The 21,851-nt window shown below is 43.5% G+C and overlaps 1 protein-coding gene across 9 annotated transcripts in view; it reads right to left on the minus strand.

Annotated features, from left to right (window-relative positions):
• Positions 1-21,816, minus strand: part of CREBBP (CREB binding protein) — a 95,369-nt gene extending 73,553 nt beyond the window's left edge. For 6 of the 9 annotated variants that reach the window (XM_056503020.1, XM_056503015.1, XM_056503018.1 and 3 more), the window contains exons 1-2: positions 21,051-21,816; positions 6,800-7,512 (exon numbers count right to left, since the gene is read on the minus strand). In XM_056503020.1, coding sequence (XP_056358995.1) covers positions 6,800-7,512; positions 21,051-21,135 — 798 coding nt within the window. In that variant the 5' untranslated portion in view covers positions 21,136-21,816. The remainder of the gene's footprint in view (positions 1-6,799; positions 7,513-21,050) is intronic. The other 3 variants (XM_056503022.1, XM_056503021.1, XM_056503016.1) reach the window with 2 other exon arrangements.
• Positions 21,817-21,851: the final 35 nt, after the last annotated feature.

The following is a 21,851-nucleotide window of genomic DNA, read 5'->3' on the forward strand; positions in this document are numbered from 1 at the left end:
TTTCTAAAGAAACAGACCACCAGCATTTAGCTTCCAGACCATAACACTGCCTGCTTTGATTTCTGCATGTCCTTCCAATTACAGGATTCCCAATATAATCACAGCTCACAGTCAAGCACAAATATTAAGTTTATCTTTTAAGTAAGGGCAAGCCTTGAGAGCTGCTAAAAGGTCTTTTCATCAGAAAGACTCCTGTGAAATCATATCTATATGCATGATTAGAGTCTATTAAGAAAATTACTGTGACAAAGACATTTCCTTCTGACTGAAGGAACCAGGCATTTCGTAACTTCTACACACCAACGTTTCAGTTGGCAGCTTTTCCTCCCTCCCAACATCTGAGTCATTTTTTAGCTGGGTATTAAAAACCCCAAACTACAAACAGCATCAGGAGGATATGTGAAAGCAGTCTGAAAACTAGAAAGACGTCATCTCAGTTACATCTATCAGTAAGGACCTGGGAGTTTCTGTCATTTTGACTAAATCTTGCTTTTAATCAATGGCTTCCAAAGGAACTGATGGATCTGTTACTTTCACTCACAAAACCTTCTTTCAGATAAACTTAGAAATAAACCTCACTCTAATAATAAAAATTGAAGAATTACAAGACTTTAACTAATATAAGTGATGACAAAAAACCTTAATGTTTGTGGTGTGTTATCACAGTAGAAGATAATGGCCCAATTCTGCTCTGAAGAGATCCCATAACACTTAATTTTTGTCAGCTGGCTGATAAGCCAGTGCAAGTGCACAGAGAGGCTTTTGGGTGTGAAGCAGAAGGAGAGGAAACTGAGCTTTGGTTTGTCCCCAGAAGGCTGAGTGCTCTGTTTCTTGCAGCCCTGGAGCCAAGCTGAACCTTGATACCTGCATAAGCCCCAGCCAAGAGACTATCGCTGCAAAGATCTTCAATGACATTGCACAACTGCAAACAAGACTTAACTCATTTACTAGAAACAGGAAACAACTCAATTTCAGGTGCCAGGAGTAACAGTTGTGGGAAGTGAGCTTTTTAAGTCACTAAATCTCTTTGACGTATCAGCAAACTCATCTGTGGAGCAGCACTTTCCACGGTCATGTTTCAAAACAAAACTGCCTTGGAGACTTTCATTTTACTACGAGTCACTGAGTTCTGCTATTATGTGTTTCTCTGTATTTATAGCTTTCTCCTGTCGTATTATTACAAAAACACATATGTCCCTCCTCAGTAAAAATGCTGTTTTGGTTCTCCTTATTCATCAGAGAATGGAGCAGCTACAGTCGAGTCTGTAGCATTATTAGGAGTCCCCTGGAAGTGGGAAGCAGCACTGTTTGGAATATGATTTGGACTGGCTACTGGTGTTTGCCAGAGGCATGGTCTGCTAGGAGACAGGCAGCTTGGCAGCCAAGCATGGACAACTCCGTGGATGAGAAGCAAATTAACTGCAAGTCATGTTAAAACAATTCAGGCAGAATTCAGACAGATTGAGAGGCACCACAGAAACAAACAGCACCAGCAGTTTGCTAAAACACACAGAGCTGCAGAGGAATGAGAACATCTTCAGCTGACTTAATTCACAATCAGCAAGCGTATCTAAATCTGGTACTCAGCAAGAGCAACTGGGGGATCTGTTTAAATAAATAGTTGGCTCCATTTTTTCTCATCACAAGTTTTCCTTACCATGGTTTCCTCACAACACCGAGACAAGTAACGTAACCACATAAACTATGTAACTCTTGCTCTTTAACACAGCTCATTATTCAATTTAATTTACTCAAGATTAATTTCCAACATCAAAACACCACTCAGTGAACAGCACAGGGAGCAAAACTGTGAATGTACTTGTCCAAGGCACATGTATTAGACAGACACCCTGCCTGGAAACAACAACAGAATTCACTTCTTTTATAGCCTGAGACAACAGGTTATTCTCTTGATAGAAATTAAAAATTATTTTACTGTTTTCTGAAGTTCATTTTTGGTAAGAGTTTCTCCTCCTCTTTAATCAGAATCTACTCTTACTGAAGCATACATGGCCATGACACTATTCTGACTTAAAGCAAGCTGAAAACATGCACTGTCCAAACAAATTAGGCCAATACCATTTAGAGGAAAAAAAACTGTTCTGCACTCATAGGCAAAAATCCAGCAGACTAGATCTAGTTTTTCAGTTAGTGATTGTTTTGAGTCTGTTCAGGTTTTGATGCCAATCCCACTGCTGGTACCAACTTCCAGTGGGGCTTAAATACATACACAGAGGTAAGGAAAACTCATGGCTTGCACACAGCACTTGGAACTCTGTATCTGAACTCCCTGCTACCCCCTGGAATACTACACTGAAAGATGTGCCAGCCAGATCAGCTTTTCCATCAGTTTCTCCCTGCATGCAGGTTCTATTTCATATCAAATAAGTACTTTCCTTCAGGGTTTTCAAAATAGGTAGACTGAAGTTACTCAAAATCTTCAATCTTCAAAAAGGCATCCCAAAAAACCCCCAAACAACCATTAATGTTGTAAACCTCATAACTAGGTATGAAAATAAACAACCACTTTCTTCTCATCTCTTTATGGATTCAATCTGACCAAACAATTTAATCTTCTGAGGCATACAGAGCCCAATAATGTTTGATTAAACTGTGCCTGCCTTTCAGAAGGAAAGCTGAACTTAGGGTAGGTTTAATGGTTCTATAAAGAAAAATACTTCGAAAGGAGCCCCCAGCAAGCTGTATCTTCACTGCAGCTTAACAGCAACACCTTCTGCAGATTATCAGCCAAGCACAACTTCAGATTTTTTTCTTTAATTTCTGCTGCTGGGTACCTGACTACCCTTGTTGGAGTGATAGGACTCTGAAGTTACAGAAGAAAAGGTGATTCCTTTTACAGAATTGTATGAGGAGGCACTATAGCTTGGAAACACAGGGAAAAGAAAACACTCAAGAGTCCTCTCATCTGAATGGGACTTTACCACTTCTCAAGGGAAAGAGCAGAAGCACGAGTTAGAGGGATCACTGTTAGGAAAAACTCCTAACACAGGGCAAAAAGGAAGCCTGAGAACCATACAAGATAAATGGGAACTTCCCAATATTTTCCTCTAACTTTCCAAGGCTTTGACAGTTGTACTAGGACAGGGGGATGCATCTCAGCAAAGACTCTCTAACAACCCATTGAAAGAAACACAACTTCAAGCCCTTGCCAGCCACAAAGAACAGGAAGGTTTCACCTCCTTCACTGGAAAAGATGAACTCCCACAGCAACAGGAGAGTGTTAGGCACAAGCATGTCTCCAATGAGTGCTCATTCCTTTGGAAGCAATGACATCTGCTGAGCTTTACTTCTGCTTATCACATCCAACAACCAACAATCTTTCAAAAAACAGCTCTAACAAGATGCTCTAGATGGTTTGAACACGTTTTCTGGACTTACTGGATTCAACAAAAATCAAGGTAAACACAAAAGGACAATTCATTACTGCTGGAAATGACTGTGACAAGATGATCTGTTCCTCTACTCCCATCAAGTAATAACTGTTCAAAGACAAATCCTTTCCTCTTCATAGCTGATTTCCTAAGGAACTTCAACCCAGTCCAATAAAAATTCTCCTTGTAGTGTCATTCAAGAAAACAGGACCACAATGCCACACTTGCAAACAAAATTGTTACAAGACAGAAGACTGGCAGAGAAGGGAGCAGAGATATACACAGTATCATGGAAGAGAAGGTTCCTCAGAGGTTTCCAGGTATCTCAGCAAGTCAAAATCACAGATCTTTGGGAGTACCATGTGAAATATATGAAATCTTGGCTCACATCTCAACAGATGAGGAAGTATTATAGTTTCATCTCTCCCTGCCAATGGAAGAATAATTGTCTTGCTAGCAGCACCTTCTTGCTCTCTGACACTGGGAATTAGTTGTTTTCCACTCCTGTTTGAATAGGGTAGGGGTAAGGTTTTCCCCACCTGTGGCTCATGCAAGCACAGGAACATGAGCTTCAGCCACACTGTTCAGTTCTGCCTTAAAATAGCAAGCCAAAGTCAAAATTAACAACCATGGCTGATGATGATCCATGATCATCATGATGAAATTAATCCTTGCCATTTCTGAGATCAGGTGAAGGGACTAGATTCTGGATCTTTTTCCTTCTTCTCTTAATAGAAAGAATGCTTATATAAACACACCACAAGAAACAAAACCAGAGAAAGGAATGGATTGATTAGTCACATACTGAAAAAGGATTAGAACCAACCACCACAGAAGCAAGGTCTTGCCCAACAAAACTGATCCCAAACCATAAAGAGTCACAAGTTCTCCACACTGCATATAAACACACTGAATTGAGAAAAATGGGCTACTGGGCTGTACTTCAACAAGATTAGTCAGAGATGCACATCACTTATTTTTAATCTAATTTAAAAAGTTCTTCTAGGTATTTTTTCTGCATTTGTATTTCACTGCTCTCTTTCCCTTAGGATATTGCTACAGTCATCATCTAGAGAATTTCCTTCCAGCCTTGATACAGTTCTTCAAGCAGGATGGCAGCTACATTTTAAGCCGTTGACTCATCTTGGGCACATTCACTATTAGGTAGATCAGCTGCCTCACCACTTTTATTACAGCTCTTTAAATCTTTTAAGCTGTACACATTAAGTGGTAAACACCAGGGAATCAGGAGGTGAAAAAACAAACTAACCCACATTTTCCTCCAGCAGAAATTTCAGTTTCAGAAGAACAGACAAACTCACTGAAGTGTTTCTTTACTTTTCTTAAAAGCTTTCCAGGAGCATCAGTAAGAAAAAGCTAACACACAATCATGGCTGATAATCCTATTAGGACAATAAACTGGGGGATGGGGAGATACTGGAAAAGGATACCAATCCTCAAATGCCTACTAAGAAAAATGACAAAAACAGAGAAGGCTGCTGCTTGGCACAAGAAAATTCAGGGAGCAAGTATTTGTTCCAAAATGGAAACACAAAATCTTTGTGATTGAAAACTGAGCTCACCTGGTTTCTTGACTAAGAGAAAAATAAGATGTATATAAAATAAAACTTTTTAAAAGGAACACAATGCTTTTAAGTTTCATCTTATCCAACAAGAGATGGAGCCCTGGAAAACACCAGTATTCCTGTTTTACTTGGTCAAGTTTTTAAAATTATTTTATTTTAAGTGCACCTTCAACAAAGCACCATTTTATCACTTATGCTCTGTCATGAAACAGTCCTTTCATTATTTTTTCCTATGTATTCCTTGCTCAAACCAACTTGCTTCTTGCACATCTGTAAACTGTCCCTTTCTCCAGCTGGTGAATCCATTTGCAGCAGGCAACAGGCTAAGCCTGAAGTCCTTGGAATCTGGAATTTGTCTAAGATCTGGCCTGTCCTTTACCAGAGGTGGGTTTGTTTAAAATAAATCAAGACCTCACAGAACCTTCCCCATCAGGCTGACACAGACTCTGTCAGCAAGTCCTTTCCTTCAGGGTAATTCCATTTCATGTGGTTCACATAGAAAAATTAGTAGTTTCACATAAAACTAAGTAGTGACTAGGAAAAATCTACTCCCAAGAACTTAGGTATCTGTAAGTTCACAAAAATAAGCCAGATAAATAGAATTCCTCACTCTTCACACAAATTTCACAGGAAAACAAAAGAAAGATAAGCTGACTCTCTTTCAGTGCAGACCAATCAGCTCCCACACAACAAAATTTTCTGTCTCCAGCCTCCAAAACAATTATGTCAACTTTCAGATGCTCTGACCTTCACTCACAATACAAGTATCTCTTCCTTAAGCAGAAGCATCTCTTCACTGCAGAGAGAATGCTGTCAATGTTTTTTATTAAAAAAAAATTAGAATTAACTATACAGTACTCCACAGTGATGTGAGCACCTCTTCAGAGTACAGGACACGCTTTCATGTCAGAAAACGCAATTTTTTCCACAATTACTAGCACATCAATAAATTAACATTTACATGTTAAGAAACTACAGTGACAACAGCTTCTGATGCATGAATAGATAAAATACCAGAGATAAAAATTAACCTTTTTCTACACATCAGAACATGGTGGGTTTGCCACCAAATTTCATGAAGGAACTGTACCAGAACAACCCAGACAAGAGATAAGGCACAGACCAGGAGGAGCAGAAGTCAAAACAGTGCTCTAAGCTCACACCTGGAAAACAAAGAACTAAAAAGCAGTAACTGCATCAAGCAGGGAGCCAGAGCAGAGCCCCTTGACAGAGGCAGACAATTCCAGGTATATATTCCCTGCCCTGATCCACAGTGGCTGCCAAATAAGGCTCTTGCCCTTCCCTTTCACAGTTTGCATTAGCTTGGCAATCTATGTGAAATTTGATGTTTCCAGATCAGTTCCTCCATATACAAAAAACATTGGCTGCATGGCTGCTGACAGGGGTCCTTGACAAGAGGAGCCATTGCTACACCTCTCCCTTCAATCTCCAAGTGTTCACATTGCTTTAGAAGATGGTGTTGTCTGGCAGCTAAATTGAGATCCTGCACACAAGAAATCACCTGCTTCCTTTCTGCAGGATTATGCTACTCTTTTCTAATTCACTCTGCTAAGATACTCTCCAACTTTTAGCTTCGAGGATGTCTTTCTCAACAAGTGCTTTCATTTTTGATTAAATGAGAAGTACTGCCTCAATTATCTCCATTTCACAATATCACTGGTAACTGAAATGGGTAACTACAGACTCAAGAAAGCACATCCTTTAGTTCTGTCCCAGAAAAGGATCTACTGTGTTTCCTAAACACCTGTATGGAGAAAAACAAGTACAATAAATAGAATACAGTAAATGGCATGTACATACTTTAGTAATTGCTCCTGTCTGTGCTGTGTTCAGCCCGGTGTGCCCAGCCATCTGTGGAGATACTTGGGTTAAAGTCTCTGCCAGCACACTGCCTGCATTCCCCTGCATGGCAGGGGCAGAATATTGCATTCCTGCTCCCCTTCCTCTTCCAGCTGCCCCAAGAGATCCATTCATTACCTGCCCTTGTCCTTGCTGAGGCTGATTCATTAAACTGTGACCAGAATTACTGTTGAGAAGGCTCTGGTGTGTCTGACTGAAATTAGTATTCATACATATCCCAGGTCCAGTCTGTGATGTTGCAGGGCTGCTCGTCACCATTCCCACTTGTTTTTGTGCTTGAGAGTTCAGAGTTTGGGATGCAGGTGTGGTAGGCCCAGAGGTGCTGGCTGCTTGCTTGGCCAGGCCCGGAGCAGAGGAGTCTCCTGGGTTCAGCGGGCTCTTCCCCATGGCGCCCAGACCGCCGATGCTGCCGCTGTTCGGCTGCCCCTGCACCTGAGCACCAACCCCCTGCTGCCCGGGGCTGCTCGAGTTCACATTGCCGATTCCTGGGGTCAAGGAAGAGCCGCTGCTTCCCCTCAGAAGTTCAGAAAGTTGTTTGTGTTTGGAAGCCGCATCTGGAACGAGGTTCCCACTGCTGTTTAAAAGGCCCAACTCGCCATTGGGGATCAGCTCATCAGGAAGATCATTTTCCAAGTCAAACAAAGATCCGAAATCTACAAGTTAAAACAGAAACGTGGGTGAGGAAACATGAGGAACGAGTAGCTAAAATATTTATCTTTGCTACTTTGTACCAGTGTTAACAATGACAGGCATTCAGGATGTCTTTACCTAAGACTAAGAAGGGAGTGAGGGTCCCCTGACAGAACTCCTGAGCCTTTCAGAGCAGTCATCACACACTGTGCACACACAGCCAGCCATGCAGGGGACAGCCCTGGCCAATAAACAGGATTTCTGGCAAGGATTTTGATGAAACAAAGCTTAAGAAAACTAAGGTGGCATGAATACAATGATCTAATCTAATGCTTACATTTCCCTTGTTTTGGCTAAAAGATGAAGGCAGAAATAACAACAGATTTTTTTCCTATTGATTTAGTCTCCCAAAAGAGCAATTACATCACCTTTTCCAACCTCCTCTGTAATCCCAAGCCACCACATTTCACCCAGCAATTCTACCTCAACCCTGTCATTTATGTGTGCACATGGCCAAAGAACATCTTCCAGCACTGGTTCAAAACTTCACCAAAGAACAACAATGATTTGCTCAGCAGTTTGATCCCAGTCTCTCATATAAAGACATTCAAGATCAGTTTCTAGTCATTGATTTGTACCATGATCTGCTACCTCAGAAGATCCTGAAAGGCACTCAGCATTTTCTCCTTGTAATGCCTCTGGAATCGAGTCACTGCTCAATTCCTGAACAGCTCAAATAATTCAAATTGCTCTGTAAGTGCCCAGCCCTCATTTATCATGCCCAATATTGACAGAGGTAATCCACACACTCTCCAGATGAGCAAAATAAATCAATCAAATCTTCATTAAGCCACTTGAAGGAACAGCTCTGCCTGGCTGCAACATTCAGTCTAATAAAAAAAGTAGTGGGGCTTTTTTTTTTTCCTTTAAGGGACCAACTCAGGTTCACTAAAATATTTTATTGCACACGACAAGCAGCATCTGTGTAACAAGGTTATTTTAGTATGTAACTAAAAATCAGAATGTTACTTCACTGTGTGTAGGTACTTCCAAGTGAAAATAAAAGTTCTGTATTTAAAGACATAAGGACAGGCACATACAGCAATATTTATAAACATCTAAGGAGACCAGTCTCAATACACCAGCATAGCTGTTCAAACATTCAACACATCTTGGAAGAGTTTTCCAGTCCAAGGATGTGAATTAAAACAATCACTTCTCACAGTAACATAAATGTGTGAAAACTTTATTTTGCTCCCCAAGCCAGCCCGACAAACCCCAGTCCTTCACACTGAGCAACAAGCCACATTTTTCCCAAGTTAGAGCAAAGAAGAGATCTTTACTAAAGAAAGATATTCCAAAAGCTTCATTGTTTTAAAGTTTAATTCACCCTACAACCACAAAAAGATGGTGCAAGACCCAGGCTGCAAAAATGATGTAAGATGGTACATTGAAAAGAAACAACAAACCTCAAGCAACACAAGCTGCATCACAAAGCACAGATGCATCACCAAGCCATCTCAGTACACTTTAATATCATGCATTTCATCAGCATGTGCATTTCCAATTCAACCTAACTGAAGAAAAATTAATAAAAACGGCCAGACTTGTAATGATTAGTGCATTACACAAACAGGCACAGTAAACAAAGACAAAAACATTAAATTCTGGCTGTTTTGAGGTGCTCAAAGCACCCTGTCCTTCAGAGATCCACAGGATGCCATCATCCCCTACTGAAGTCAATAATCCCTCCAGGACTGCACGATGTCTGCCGTGACAAATACACCCTGCTCAGAACAGACCCCTGCTCCCTTCCAAGCAGGCAAGGAACAAGCTAACATTTCATTTAGCAAGGTTCATTAAAGTATTTTTAATTTCTCTTACTTGCTGCCTTTCCTTTCAAGTCTTTAGCTCATCTTTCCTGCCTGTCTTCTACAAAAATTCCTGCTGTACCTCTGACTCCATGATCACTTCATCTCTCCTCCTCTTTCCCACACAACCACTCCACACTAACCATGCTGCGATCTGCCACTTCCTATACATTTTGGTTCTTCTTTCCTTCTTCCAAGACTTCCCTATTTGAGTCCAGGATGCTGGGAGGCTCTGGAGGTTCTGCCACTGGTGGTGGCTGCAGCTGGAGCCTGACCAAAGCCAAGGGTGGTACATGGGGCCAGGGTTGAGGCTTGGTCTTTGTTAAACTGCTCTCACCACCCCAGCTCTCCCCAAGTTCAAGGTTTTACAGTGCTTGCTCACACAACTTCTGTAAATCCCACAAAAAGGTGTTCTTCCAAGCTTCTGCACCAAAATTGTTCATATTTCATGGACAACAGATGTGTGAGTGCAGGGATAGGGGCAGAGGAGAAGAGACAAAATATGAAGGGGGAAGATGTTGCTGTGGCTTAAAGAGTAGTTCTTTCCAGCTCTATTTCAAAATGGGATGCTGGAATATAAATGCTCAATTTGTTTTTTTGCTTGGCTGGCTGGACTCTCTGAGTCTTGCCAGCGCCAAGAACTGGAAATGTTTTTGCAGTTTACAAAAAAAAGTGAAGAAAGCATTTGGGAATATTGCCACTTAAAACCTGAAGTAATCTACCACTGCTAAGCTCCTGTAAGAAGGCTGTACATTAAGGTTAGACATGGAAAATGTACAGCTCTGCCAGCAGGAAAATAAAAAGCAGGTAAACAACTTAACACAATGGTCCTGTAAAAATTCACCAAGAATTCAATTGTTCATGCAATGATTAATCATCTTCTTTTATATTTCATCAGAGTCATGCACATTAAAAACAGCAACACAAGGCACATTTTACAACGGTTATAAAATACAACAGAAAACAAAAATCTACTTGAGCATGTCTGCAACAAATCCATAAAGATAAGAGATTGTCTTGGCAGTTATAAAAAGAATAAATATATTTACACACATATAAAAATCTGCCATAATAAGAACACAGCCCACTTCTACCGACAGAGAAATGAAAAGCAACTGCAGTGCCTCCATCCTCACAAGAAGAATAGAATTGATCCCATTCTCAATGCTACAACTATTTCTCAAAGGCAGCTACCAAGAGGCTAAAAACCAAAGGATGCCTTTGCCTTTCCTTACATGCATTCACCTGAAGCAATGGTCAGGGAGCACCTTTGCTGAGAAATCCCACCAAGCCTTAACCTGCTCTGTCCTCAAGCCTGTCACACACCCAGCACACATCAGAGCAGGACAAGTGGTCTGGATTTTAAAGGAGAACAGATTCCCTAAACCCATAAGGCACATAGCTCTAATTCAGTGCTCAGGAAGCAGCAGAGCTGACTAAGGCTGTGGAGATTCACCTTGTCATGTCCTGTCTCTAACACGGCACCTCTGATCCAAACCTCACACCTCTCCTTACCTCTGTCACATAAACCCAAATGTCCTCTTAACAGCAGAGCACCAAAAAACCAGAGATTACATCTTCTGGAAGGCAAGGAAAAGCACCAGGCAAGCACCACACCCCCACTCTTTCCAAAGGGCTCCTTTTTCCAATTTGAGCATTCTGCATTCTTTGAGCAGCTATTTTCACACATAGAAGATAACCACACTTGAGACACTTTCTCTCCTAATTTCAGTCTTAGGAGCTTAAATTTCACAGTTTTCTGCCTTCCTGGACAACACTTTCAGCAACCAGAATTTAAAAAAAAAAAAAAAAAAAAAAAAAAAAAAGATGTTTTGTTTCCTTCTAGGCCTTCTCAGAAGAAAAAACCCCAAAACTGTGCTGCATCCTGAAGGCAGAACATTCTCATCTGTGCCACTGCTTGTGACTGTTACCGGGAGACTTCCCTAATATACATATTCAATCAATTAACTTATGCAATGTCACCATTTTTTCCCCTTTAGCTCAGCCAGGAGAGGTGACAAACATCCTAAGGTGTTTCATTATGTGACTTATTATCTCAAATGTATCTCACAGCAAGCAGGAGGAGAACTATCAAATTCAGTTTCATTTTTCACAGCATAATCTTTGCCTAAGACGTGACTGGGAGTTCTCCTGTCACAAACTGACTGCTCGTGGCACGGAGCAGACACTGAAGTCCAGCACACAAGCAGTATTTTCACCATGCCCTTCTTTCATTCCAACATAGCTGTTACATTTCAGTGAGCCCAATTTTGTTTTGTAAGGCTTTTTTCAATCATGCCAGACCCCAGCAGACAAAGCCTCAACAGTTCAGAACTCCAGCCATTCCCTAAAATTCACTGTCAGGTAGCTCCCCTCAATAGCCACACTGTGTGGCACAGTCAGAAATTACCACATCCACTCCAACTTCCTTTTGAGGTTTGAGGATTCTGTAATTTATTTTGTTTCACAAAAGACAATTATTGCATTTAATGTTTTAGAACAATTAAACAATGTGTTCATGGAAAATCTAAAATTTCCAGTAAGGAAACTTTAGATTTGTGTCTTTCCCTAACAAGACATGGAAAGCTTGGGAACTGACATGTATCTGACCTTGACTTTCAGCAGAGCAGCATCACTCCTTCCAAACACAATGTTTAACAACCAGATTGAGAATTATGGTGATGAGGGACCTGGCTGGGTTAAGGAGAACCTGATGGCTAGATGGAGGGTGGTGAGAAGGAATGAGAGATCCAACATAGAGAATCTGGATGAGTCTCAACAATTTATGGCTCAAATTATAAGAGATCTGAATATTTAACTAAATTTCTACTGCCTGATTGTTTCAACTACTTGCACTTGGGATGAGAAAGGAATACAGTCTGCTCATTCCTAAGTCATTGCACTGGTCACAATTCAAATATGTTGATATGAATCTTATCTTTTGGAATCCTTGGGAATTATCTCTAGAAAATTCGTTGGAATCAATGGAAGAGACATCAGGTCTGCCTGCAGCCCAGCCCTCCACCTCCTCTCAAAGCACACAAGCTCCAGCCCCCAATCTCCTGAGCAGCCAGCCCTTCACTGAACTCACTCCAGCTCCTCCATGACCTTCCCAGTGATGGATAGCAGGCTGAACAGTCTGGAGCTGACTGCATTGTCTTTTAACCCTTTTTGAAAATGGATTTAATACTTGCCTTCTCTTGCTTTCCTGTAGCTGGGATTTTAGAGACAACTCCTAATATCTCCCCCAAACCATTCTGGTAAGACTTCAGCAACTAAGTGACTTTTTAAAACTGAAGCTTGTTACACAAACAAACAAATCATGTAACAAATAGAAAAAAAAAAATCAGTTCTCTTATACCTCTTCTGCAATACCACCTGTATTCCTGACTCAGCTCCTGACACCAGCTCCACCAGCAGCAGACACACGAGTCAGGATGGGGAAAATGCACATATCTACAACCTTTATACCACCACTAAGGTGTGATAACTACCACCTGATACAGGAAAAGCCACCTGTTCTCTCCCCATTCTCCTCACCTCCATGAAAAGACAGTAGTATAAACTGAGATCCTTCCTTTGTCACACCAGGTTTAGTCCCCAGACTCTCTTTCCATTTCTGTGTTTTGTGTCATGGTGCCATAACCTCAAAGTTCTCTCTGCTGTTCTTGTCCAAGTTGTCTCCACCATTTCTCTTTTGCTGTGCTTCTAGTGACAACACAACCTGCATTAAAAAATCTAGAAAAACCTGAGATACTGGTTTATTTCAGAAATAATTGGTGGGTTTAGGGATTATTCCACCCTTTCATAAAAATAAATCACAGATTACTTGAATGTTTCCCTATCAATTACAAAGCAGTATACGAGAGCACATTAAATGGCCCTTGCACCTGGCACCAAGGTTTATACAAAGAAGCAAATATGAAAAATATCCAGATAAGAAGCTAGTCTCTAATCTCTTCCCAGAGGCCAGAGGAGAATAAAGCCAAGGTAACCCTAAAATGGATGGCAGAAGCAGCCCAACAAGAGTGCTCCCTCTGGTCTGCTCTTAGAAACATCAGATAGCAAATGAAGGATTGATTGCCTTTGCCTTGCTCTGCCCCTCTCCAAAACCATTCTTCCTCTTAATTGTTTCTGAAGGTATCTTCACTGTTTTGACACAGTTGCCAAGTCTACTCTAGTGAATTAGTCTAAATCCCACCCAGCAGCATCCAGAAGACACACATGGCTACTGTCCCAGGGCACATGGCTACCAGGCTAACCCTCTTACAGACCAGAAGGCTTCAGTAAATTTATTTACCATAAGAAGAGAAACCCAGACAGAAGGAAGAAGAGGCAATCTGCATATGGACTGGGAGACACCACACTGGGAACATCAGCTTTTCATTCACAAGACCATCCTGATGAAGATTAAATACTTTAAGGTTCTTGGAGCACATTGACATTAACAGAAGTGAGACTGCCTTCTCATCTTATCACAAACACACACATTGTGCCTTCTGCCCAAATTTAACAGCTGACAGAACATTTAAGTTCAGAATGACCCTTTTAAAAAGAATCATCTGAGAGTCTGGTAATTAATAGTGGGCACTTGCTTAAATCAGCATGAAATGCACAGTCTGTACCAAGCCAGTGTCTGCTTGTGCCTGCCTTGAGGTGGCTCCCACAGCTTCCCTTATGGCTGTGCCACCCTCAGTGCCCACCTGGAAAGGGAATCAGCACATAACACACAAGGACATGAATTATCTTCACAAACAAACTTTAGCTGTGACACTCCCTGGCCAGAGACCTCTTAGTGAATATATTGCCAACACAATGCCAACACAGGTGGTTCAGGTTTTGAAGTGTTCAGTTCCTCATGCTCCCCACAATGACTGTGTCAGTGGTGAGAACTCGAGCTCACTTCTGGCTCAGGAGCTCCTTTCAGCTACATGAGCCCTTCTATGAAAATTCCCACCTTAACACAGCTTCTCCAACAGAACCACACAACAGGCCTATTCTGGGAAGAGTGAAATATATAAATATCTACTTGAAGCAATTTTATGAAACAAGGAAAAAAACACTAAGCAATATTACTATGAAACAGGCAAGTCTGGGGTCTCCTCTGTGATGTATAAAAGCTGCAGAAGTACATACTCCATTCTTTTTAATTTCACTTTTCCTCTATTTCTGATACCAAATTTAACTGTCTTCTGCTTGGCAACTCAAATTCAGCTGTACAAGGACATAAAACCCAAAACAAACCAAACATACATGAGGAAGCAACAGCAGACTGGCACTTAAAACTAATGATTTCTGTATATTTATATCTAAAAAAGCTTCCAACTGTAACTGATAATAAAAAAGCATAAACAATTCCCCCATTAATCTTTTACTTTAAAGCACTGATTTCAGTGAGATGAGGCTGTTTTGAACCATTCTCATTAATACTTTCCTTTAGGGACTTTATGAACTTAGGAAAAAACTTCACAGCTATTCCAAACCAGACTCACACTCAGTCCTTACTCAACTCAAGCCACTTGGTAATTTCCCCATCTCTTTTCTCCATGAGGTGACACTACACAAGAGATGACACAGAAGTGATGTCATCAGCAACACCCACTAACCCAGCTACTGAAGTAGTGGCAAAGTGGCAAAGCTGGGCAGAGCAGGAGAGCAGCTCGTGCTCTCCTGGTGACACACACAGGGACAGGGGCTGCAATCTAATTTTTATTATTATAAATAAAAGTTGTTTTATTTTTATAAATAATTTAATCTAATATTTTATTTTAATCTAATCCTCTTTTACTTCTTACTGTGTAGCAGAAGGTCTCCAGCTCTGATTCCTGTCTCTGCTGTGTCCAACTACAGCAGGAAAATGACTGGAACAGTCATCCAGTCACTACTTTTCCCCATGCTGTCTTCCCAAGGAAGCTTTCACAGCACTAAAGGTGACCCACATGAAAGTGGAGGATTATTTTACAGACTTACAGATGTATAAATAAAAATATATCCACACACAAACTGCAAACCAAAGATACTGTATTATCCAGTGCCATTAATAAGATCCTTATTCCTCAATGGTGGCAAATAAGAAAGCAGGAAAGGAAGAGTATGTTAAAAGATTTAGATTATCAGTTATAATTATCACTGCTAATAGAAGTTGCAGTTTTCTTTTAATTCACACTTATGATTCTGCAAAATACTTAACAGTATTTATTGAAACATCTTTATTAAAGAGTTTTACAAATAAACAAATTTAGGTTCTCTCTGTATCTTAGACATCTGAGAAGACAGATGGAAAACATCACATATGTTAAAAGGAAGATTTACAAAGCAAAAATTTTTGAAAGTGTAAACCAAATTAGGGTGGAAGTGTCAGATTTCTAAGTTATTCCTCATGTTTTTTCACTGTATCAGAACAAACTCCAGAATTTTTCAAACTGGGTTTTTCAACCACCTCCTCACCCTGATTTCACATTAACCTGCAGCATCTTGTTAACAGGGTGAGGGGATTTTTTCATGTTCTTCTCTTAGCAGGTAGCAACAGTAAATAAAATATCTAATAAAGAGAAACACTAAGAATATGTGAGGGTTTTTAACATGAAGCTGCAGGTATAATAAAAAAGCACAGCATGTTGTTGTAGAAATAATTAATGGCACGGGACAATGACAACAAGCAATGTCCAGCCAAAACAGAAAGTGAATAATCTGCAGCAGAAAACTGGGAATCATTTCACAAGCTACCAAGAGATCTCTGGAGCACAGACACAGCCTCTGTTCCTGCCTGCTGCTGGCAGGGCTTCTCCAGCAGCTCTGTGCCACAGCACAAGACAGCATTTTCCCACTTAAGTCACTGGAGGGGCAATAAGTTTGAAGTCCCCAGTACATGTGCAATTATCAAAGTATGAATATCAAAAAACAAAGGAATGGGCAAAATGGTATGACTGTGGATTGTCACATATGATCAGGGTAGCAGATCAACTTTCCATCCCACACAGATGTGAGTGTCAAACTCCTTGGAAAATCCTGTAAAAGCCCACAAACATTGAGAAAGTACACAGTACCCTGCTATCAGCAATGCCTCAGGAACTGGTAAGAATTAGCTGTGCTAACTCTATAAACGAGCCCATTTCTAATCTCACAAATCTCCTGTCCCAGATCACAGATGCTGGCATCAAGTTATGCAGGTCAGTCACTTCAGGTGAAAAAAACCCCAACAGTTTATATCAAATTTCTAGCTCAAAGTAAACACCTTGCTCGGCACCATCCTCTCCCATCCACCACCCTCACGGTTCCATGAGTCTTAAACAATATAACTACGAAGTATTCCACAAGAAACAATATAGCCATGAAATATCCCACCTCGTTTTTCCCATCCCAGATAGTTAGAGCACAAGCACCACAAAACAAACAAAACCAAGCAAACAAAAAATGCATTCCCACGGAATAATTACAACTATACACACTCCTTCACCTATAGCTTTTCAGAAAATTAATTTCTTCCCTAAATTTTCTGCTTATAAATGAGAGTGTTCACTTAACGAAATTATCCTTTTCCTTGTTCCAGAGAGAGAATAAGGAAGCGTGTGTGGAACTGTGATTCTTACTGCCACAGCACACACATTTCTGCATGCTCACACTCAAGTTTTGCAGGTATCATACAAAACAAGAGCAGACTGATTACACAGGCTTCCATGAAGCTTTTCAGCCACACAGGAATGAACCCTTTACAACATCTATGCTAATGCTTTCACGTGCCCAAACAAAATCTGGGTTTAGATCACCGAGACGTCACTCCATCGGAAGCCTCTGCTAAGAATGTGAACACAAGCTCAGAAAACCTTGCTGTCTTTCCTTTTGTCCACCTCTTTTCAAACTAAAAGCTAAATCCACTGCAATACACCTATCTGGTTTTTGGCAGGAGAGCAGGATCAAATCAGGCTGCGCATCGACACGAACTCCCTTCTGCGAAGTTCTGTGGCTGGCTGGGAGTCAGCCAGAGATCTACTTATCTCAGCACGTAGGGAGGCACGTGCAACAGGGCCAGCCTTCCCCCAGTGTAAAAATCTGGGCCCTGGATGCCAACACATGGGCTGGGAAGAAAACAGGAGCTACCAGGGAGCTCGGCCCACAGCTTTTGCAGCAGCAGCCACGCAGCTTCATCTGTGCAGGATTAGAAGGTACAGAGGGAAAAAAAAAAAATCAAAAGTCAACAAAACCCCCTACACAAGGGAGTGTAAAGTGAAAACCGAACTCTAATGGACTTTGGAAGCTGCTCATCTCACCTTCTTCCCAATTTCACCTACTTTAGGAATCTAACTCCTGATGCCCTCAGGGACACCTCTGCTCTGGCCCAGATTACACCGTGTTGTCCCTGGAACTGGTGCAGCACCACAGCAGCAGAAGCTGCAGGGAACACAATGAATGCAGACAGAAGCATGACTTCAGTGAAACCCAGACCCTCACCGAGCTACCCGCAGAAGGGACCACAGTCCAGGGGTCCCTGAACACCTCCAGTTGTGCTGCTGCTCCATCCAGGCACGTTTTTCCCAACCAGCCCCAGACCAGCTTGAGAACGCTGCCAGGCCTCTGTATATTCTGCTGAAGGACCAATGCCAGCAATGTACAAAACAATCACAACGCTCAGCACTGAAATAACCCACTGCCATAAGCAAAGTTACTGTAATTCTACTTTTTGTAGGAGTCCCTTGTTTATTCTGCGGCGCTGGATGAGAACGTCTCACAACAGCCACAGAGGAGACAAATGTTTAGGTATGAAAATGCCTGTGTATCCAATAAAGCAGTAATTAGACAAAAGCACTACTCCTACCTGGCTAGACAAGGAAAAATCTTTCCCACAGACATTTTACCACAGGAGTCAGCTCGTTCAATACAGCACAGCAATGGCAAGCCAAGTTAACAGCCAGGAGTCTTAACCTTCCTTATTGATACAAAGAGCAGCGGGGCAACTGCAAAATGGGACTATCATGAAACTTAACGATGGTCACAGCACCCACTTCTGTTATCCTTTCATCTCTGTGCCCTTCTGCAAGATCAGACACTGGATTTAGCTGCTTAGGTTGAACAGAAAAGGCTGTATTTTCAGAAGGTAAGCAGACCAATTTCAACGGCACAAACTTTGCCCCGGTAAGCTGAGGAGCTATTTTTATCAGAAAGATTAAAGGCAGCTAAAACTTACCCTGACAAAAGGAGTTGCTTAACATCACCGCATCAAAGCATCAAGAGAAATATAAACAAGGAGGAAGAGCAGTTGCTTTCTGCCCAATGTTCAGGCCTGCCATCAGAGCCTCGGGTGTGAGCACTTGCAGGCTTGAGCCGAACTGCAGAGCCAGGCCCAAGGTGGCAGCTGTGAAAGCACGTCCCCCTCACGGCAGCCACAGCACCCACCAGAGTGGGGCTAGCATTGCCATTCAACAGAACAGAATTCTGCTCAACTCACTGCTCATCCAGGGCAAAGGCCTCAGACCCATCTCCCCAGGCTCCCCCGATCACAAAGGCCACTTTCCAGGTTGCAACAGAACTTTCCCATTTCAACCCCAGCACTAGGGAGCAGCCTGGTTTAGTTCCAGGAGCAGGCATTTGACAGCAATCACTACTCAAACTTTGTATCGCCTGCCACAATGCACAGAAACCTTCAGCGATCCCTCAACAAGCAGCATTAGCTGCTGGCAACAAACCTAGAAGTGCTTTTCCTAAAAACAACCCTCTTTAAGCACACAGACATAACTCACACCCTTGGCAGACAGGTACTTTTGTCTATGGAACACCAGGAAGATGACAGAACTCCACGGACACATTTGTCCAGAATACAACTTGGGGTTTGCCATCCCAGTGCCCCCCGGCCCCCTGAGCCCTGCAGAACTTTCTGCAGATGTTGGAGTTCACACATCCAGCATCACACAGAGCTCCCCGAGACACACGAGAACTTGCTGAACAGGACGTAATTAAGACTGAAGCATTCCAGAACAGCCCAAGTGAACTTCAAAAAAGAAAGAAGAAAAAAAAAAAAAACCAAAACACAAACCAAGACACTGGCTACCAGGAGTCTAAAATGTCTCACTGAAGAATTAATAACTGTAAACTGTATTTGTCCTGAGTTACAAAGAGCATTTAGCAGCAACTTGTGTATCAGCCTTCCATATATTCCAGTGCTTCCACACAAGGGATTAACACGGCTCAATCACAAGACCTCACCTAGATATTCCCTGACAATTCTTATTCGATACTGTTTCTTTCTCGCTCTTTTCATTTATTTGCAGGCTGAGAAGAAAAGGTTTCCATAAAAAACCCCTAAAGGACCGAAGCATCTGTAAACTGTTGCCAAATGCAGATTGGGCAAGACGAAAAAACCCACAGAATTTATCAGCTCAATTATAGTAATATTTTTTTTCAGTCTATGAAAACACAGCAGGCATAGCATGATTAACTTATCACTATCCCTTCCACAAGATTCATTAATCTCTGAAAGAAGAAATTCAAGACCAACAGACTTCATGTTCTTCTGAAACCACTCTTTCAGGGATTGAAAGAGTCGGAACACCGGGAGAGGCCGGTCCAGGCACACATGCTCTTGTGCACACACGTGTGTATTTACAACGAGCACATGCTGGCTGGAAACGAGATATTTCGATGCGTTTTATTATCTACAAACCCATCACAATCGAAGAAAAAGGCACGCTAGAGACACTACACGACACAGACAAGTCGCAGTGACTGCCAGGCTGCCGGGCATTTCGGCATACGAGCAACCCCACAACTTCAATTATCTGCAAATCGTTTGGGGTTTAAAGGAAAAAATGCTTGAAACAGTTTAAGCCAAATGCCTTAAATACTTCGGTCACAGGTTGGGAGGTAAAAAAAAGCACAAACTATTAACTGAAGGGTAGAACTACATGGTCTTCAAGGTACTTTCCAACCCAAATCATGATACGACTAAAAAGCTATTAAGGAGTTTTTATTCCATAGTGTGTTACACACAGGGGCACACTGAAAAAGCCTGTATAGCGCTATTACTTGTGGGTAATCTGTGGGGTTTAAGGAGTATACAGAAACCTCAACTACCCCTCCAAGAAGGCACCTTCAGATTTAAGCTGAAGGACGGTAGATTTAGATTCAGTATCGGGGAAACATTCCTTCCTTTGACGGTAGTGAGGCCCTGGCACAGAGTGCCCAGAGAAGCTGGGGCTGCCCCATCTCTGAAAGTGTCCAAGGCCAGGCTGGACGGAGCCTGGAGCAACCTGGGATAGTGGAAGGTTCTCCCCTTGCAGGAGATGGAACAAGACGGACTTTAAGATCCCTTCCACCCCGAACCCTTCCGCGATCGTACAATAAGCAGGACGGTCGGTGCTTCCCACGCCTTGCCCTTCTCCTTCCCTACCCGCACCCCACTCACCTGCGCACCCCCATCACCCAAACCCAGGCACTAAAAAGAAAGATGATGGAGGAAAAGAAGGGAAACCCAACTCAAAAAACGTCCCTTTCCAACCGCTATTTATAGCCGGGACGGTACTTGGCGTACGGGTCCCGCCCGGTAACTTCGACTGCAGGAGGCCCAACCCACCCCCGCCAGGAACCGCGGCAGGGCGGGCGCTCCCCCCGGGCCCCCCCTCCGGCGGGGCGGCAGAGGCGGGGGGGTGCGGGGGGAGAACCGCCGGAGAGCCCCGCCCGAGCCACCCCCGCGGCCTTACCTGTGCTATCGCTGGCGGAGAAGCCCGGCGAGTTGAGCTTGGCTCGCTTGGGGTTGGGCGGCCCGTCGAGTAAGTTCTCCGCCATGGTGGCCGAAGCGGCGGAGCCGGTGATCGTTGTCGGGGGGTGCTCGGGGGGGGGCCGAGCTCGCTGTCCCCGCTCCTCCGCCGCACGGGAACCCAACAGCGCCGCTCAGTGCCCGGCCGGCCGCCCCCGCTCCCCCATGCCGGGCCGCCGCAGGCCGCAGGGAGGAGGGCTCGGGGCGGGGAGCGAAGGGCCCAGCGCCCCCTCCCTGCCGGCCGCGCTCCTCCCGGGCGCTCCCCCCGCCGCGGTGCCCGGATGGCGGCTCAGGCCGTCACTCGGGGCGCATTCCGCCCCCCCACACGCTCCCCTCGCCTCGCCCCGTCCCCTCCCCTCCGCGGCGGCGGCTTCGCCCCGGCCCCCGCCCGCCGCCCGCCCGCGGCCGAGGTAGGGGAGGGAGGAGGGGGGGGGAGGAGAAGAGAAGGGAGCGGGGGGGGGGGGGGGGGGGGACAAAAATTAAAAAAAAAGGAAAAAAATCACCAAAAAGCGGAAAAACGCGCCGACCCCCCAAAAACGCCCCAAAACAATGAGCGCGGCGCGGCGGCGGCGGCGGCTCCCGGTGGCGGCGGCGGCGGTCGGTTGGCTCCGGGCGGCTGCGCCCCGCTGGCTCGAGCCCCCTGTGCGCGTCGGCGGCGCTCGGCGCGGCTGCCCCGTGCGGCGGCGGGGCGGCCCCGCTGCCCCGGCCCGGCCCGCTCCGCCCGCGCCGCGCTCCGGCTCCGCGA

This window comes from Oenanthe melanoleuca, chromosome 14, assembly GCF_029582105.1.
Source record: "Oenanthe melanoleuca isolate GR-GAL-2019-014 chromosome 14, OMel1.0, whole genome shotgun sequence".
NCBI classification, from domain to species: Eukaryota; Metazoa; Chordata; class Aves; order Passeriformes; family Muscicapidae; genus Oenanthe; species Oenanthe melanoleuca.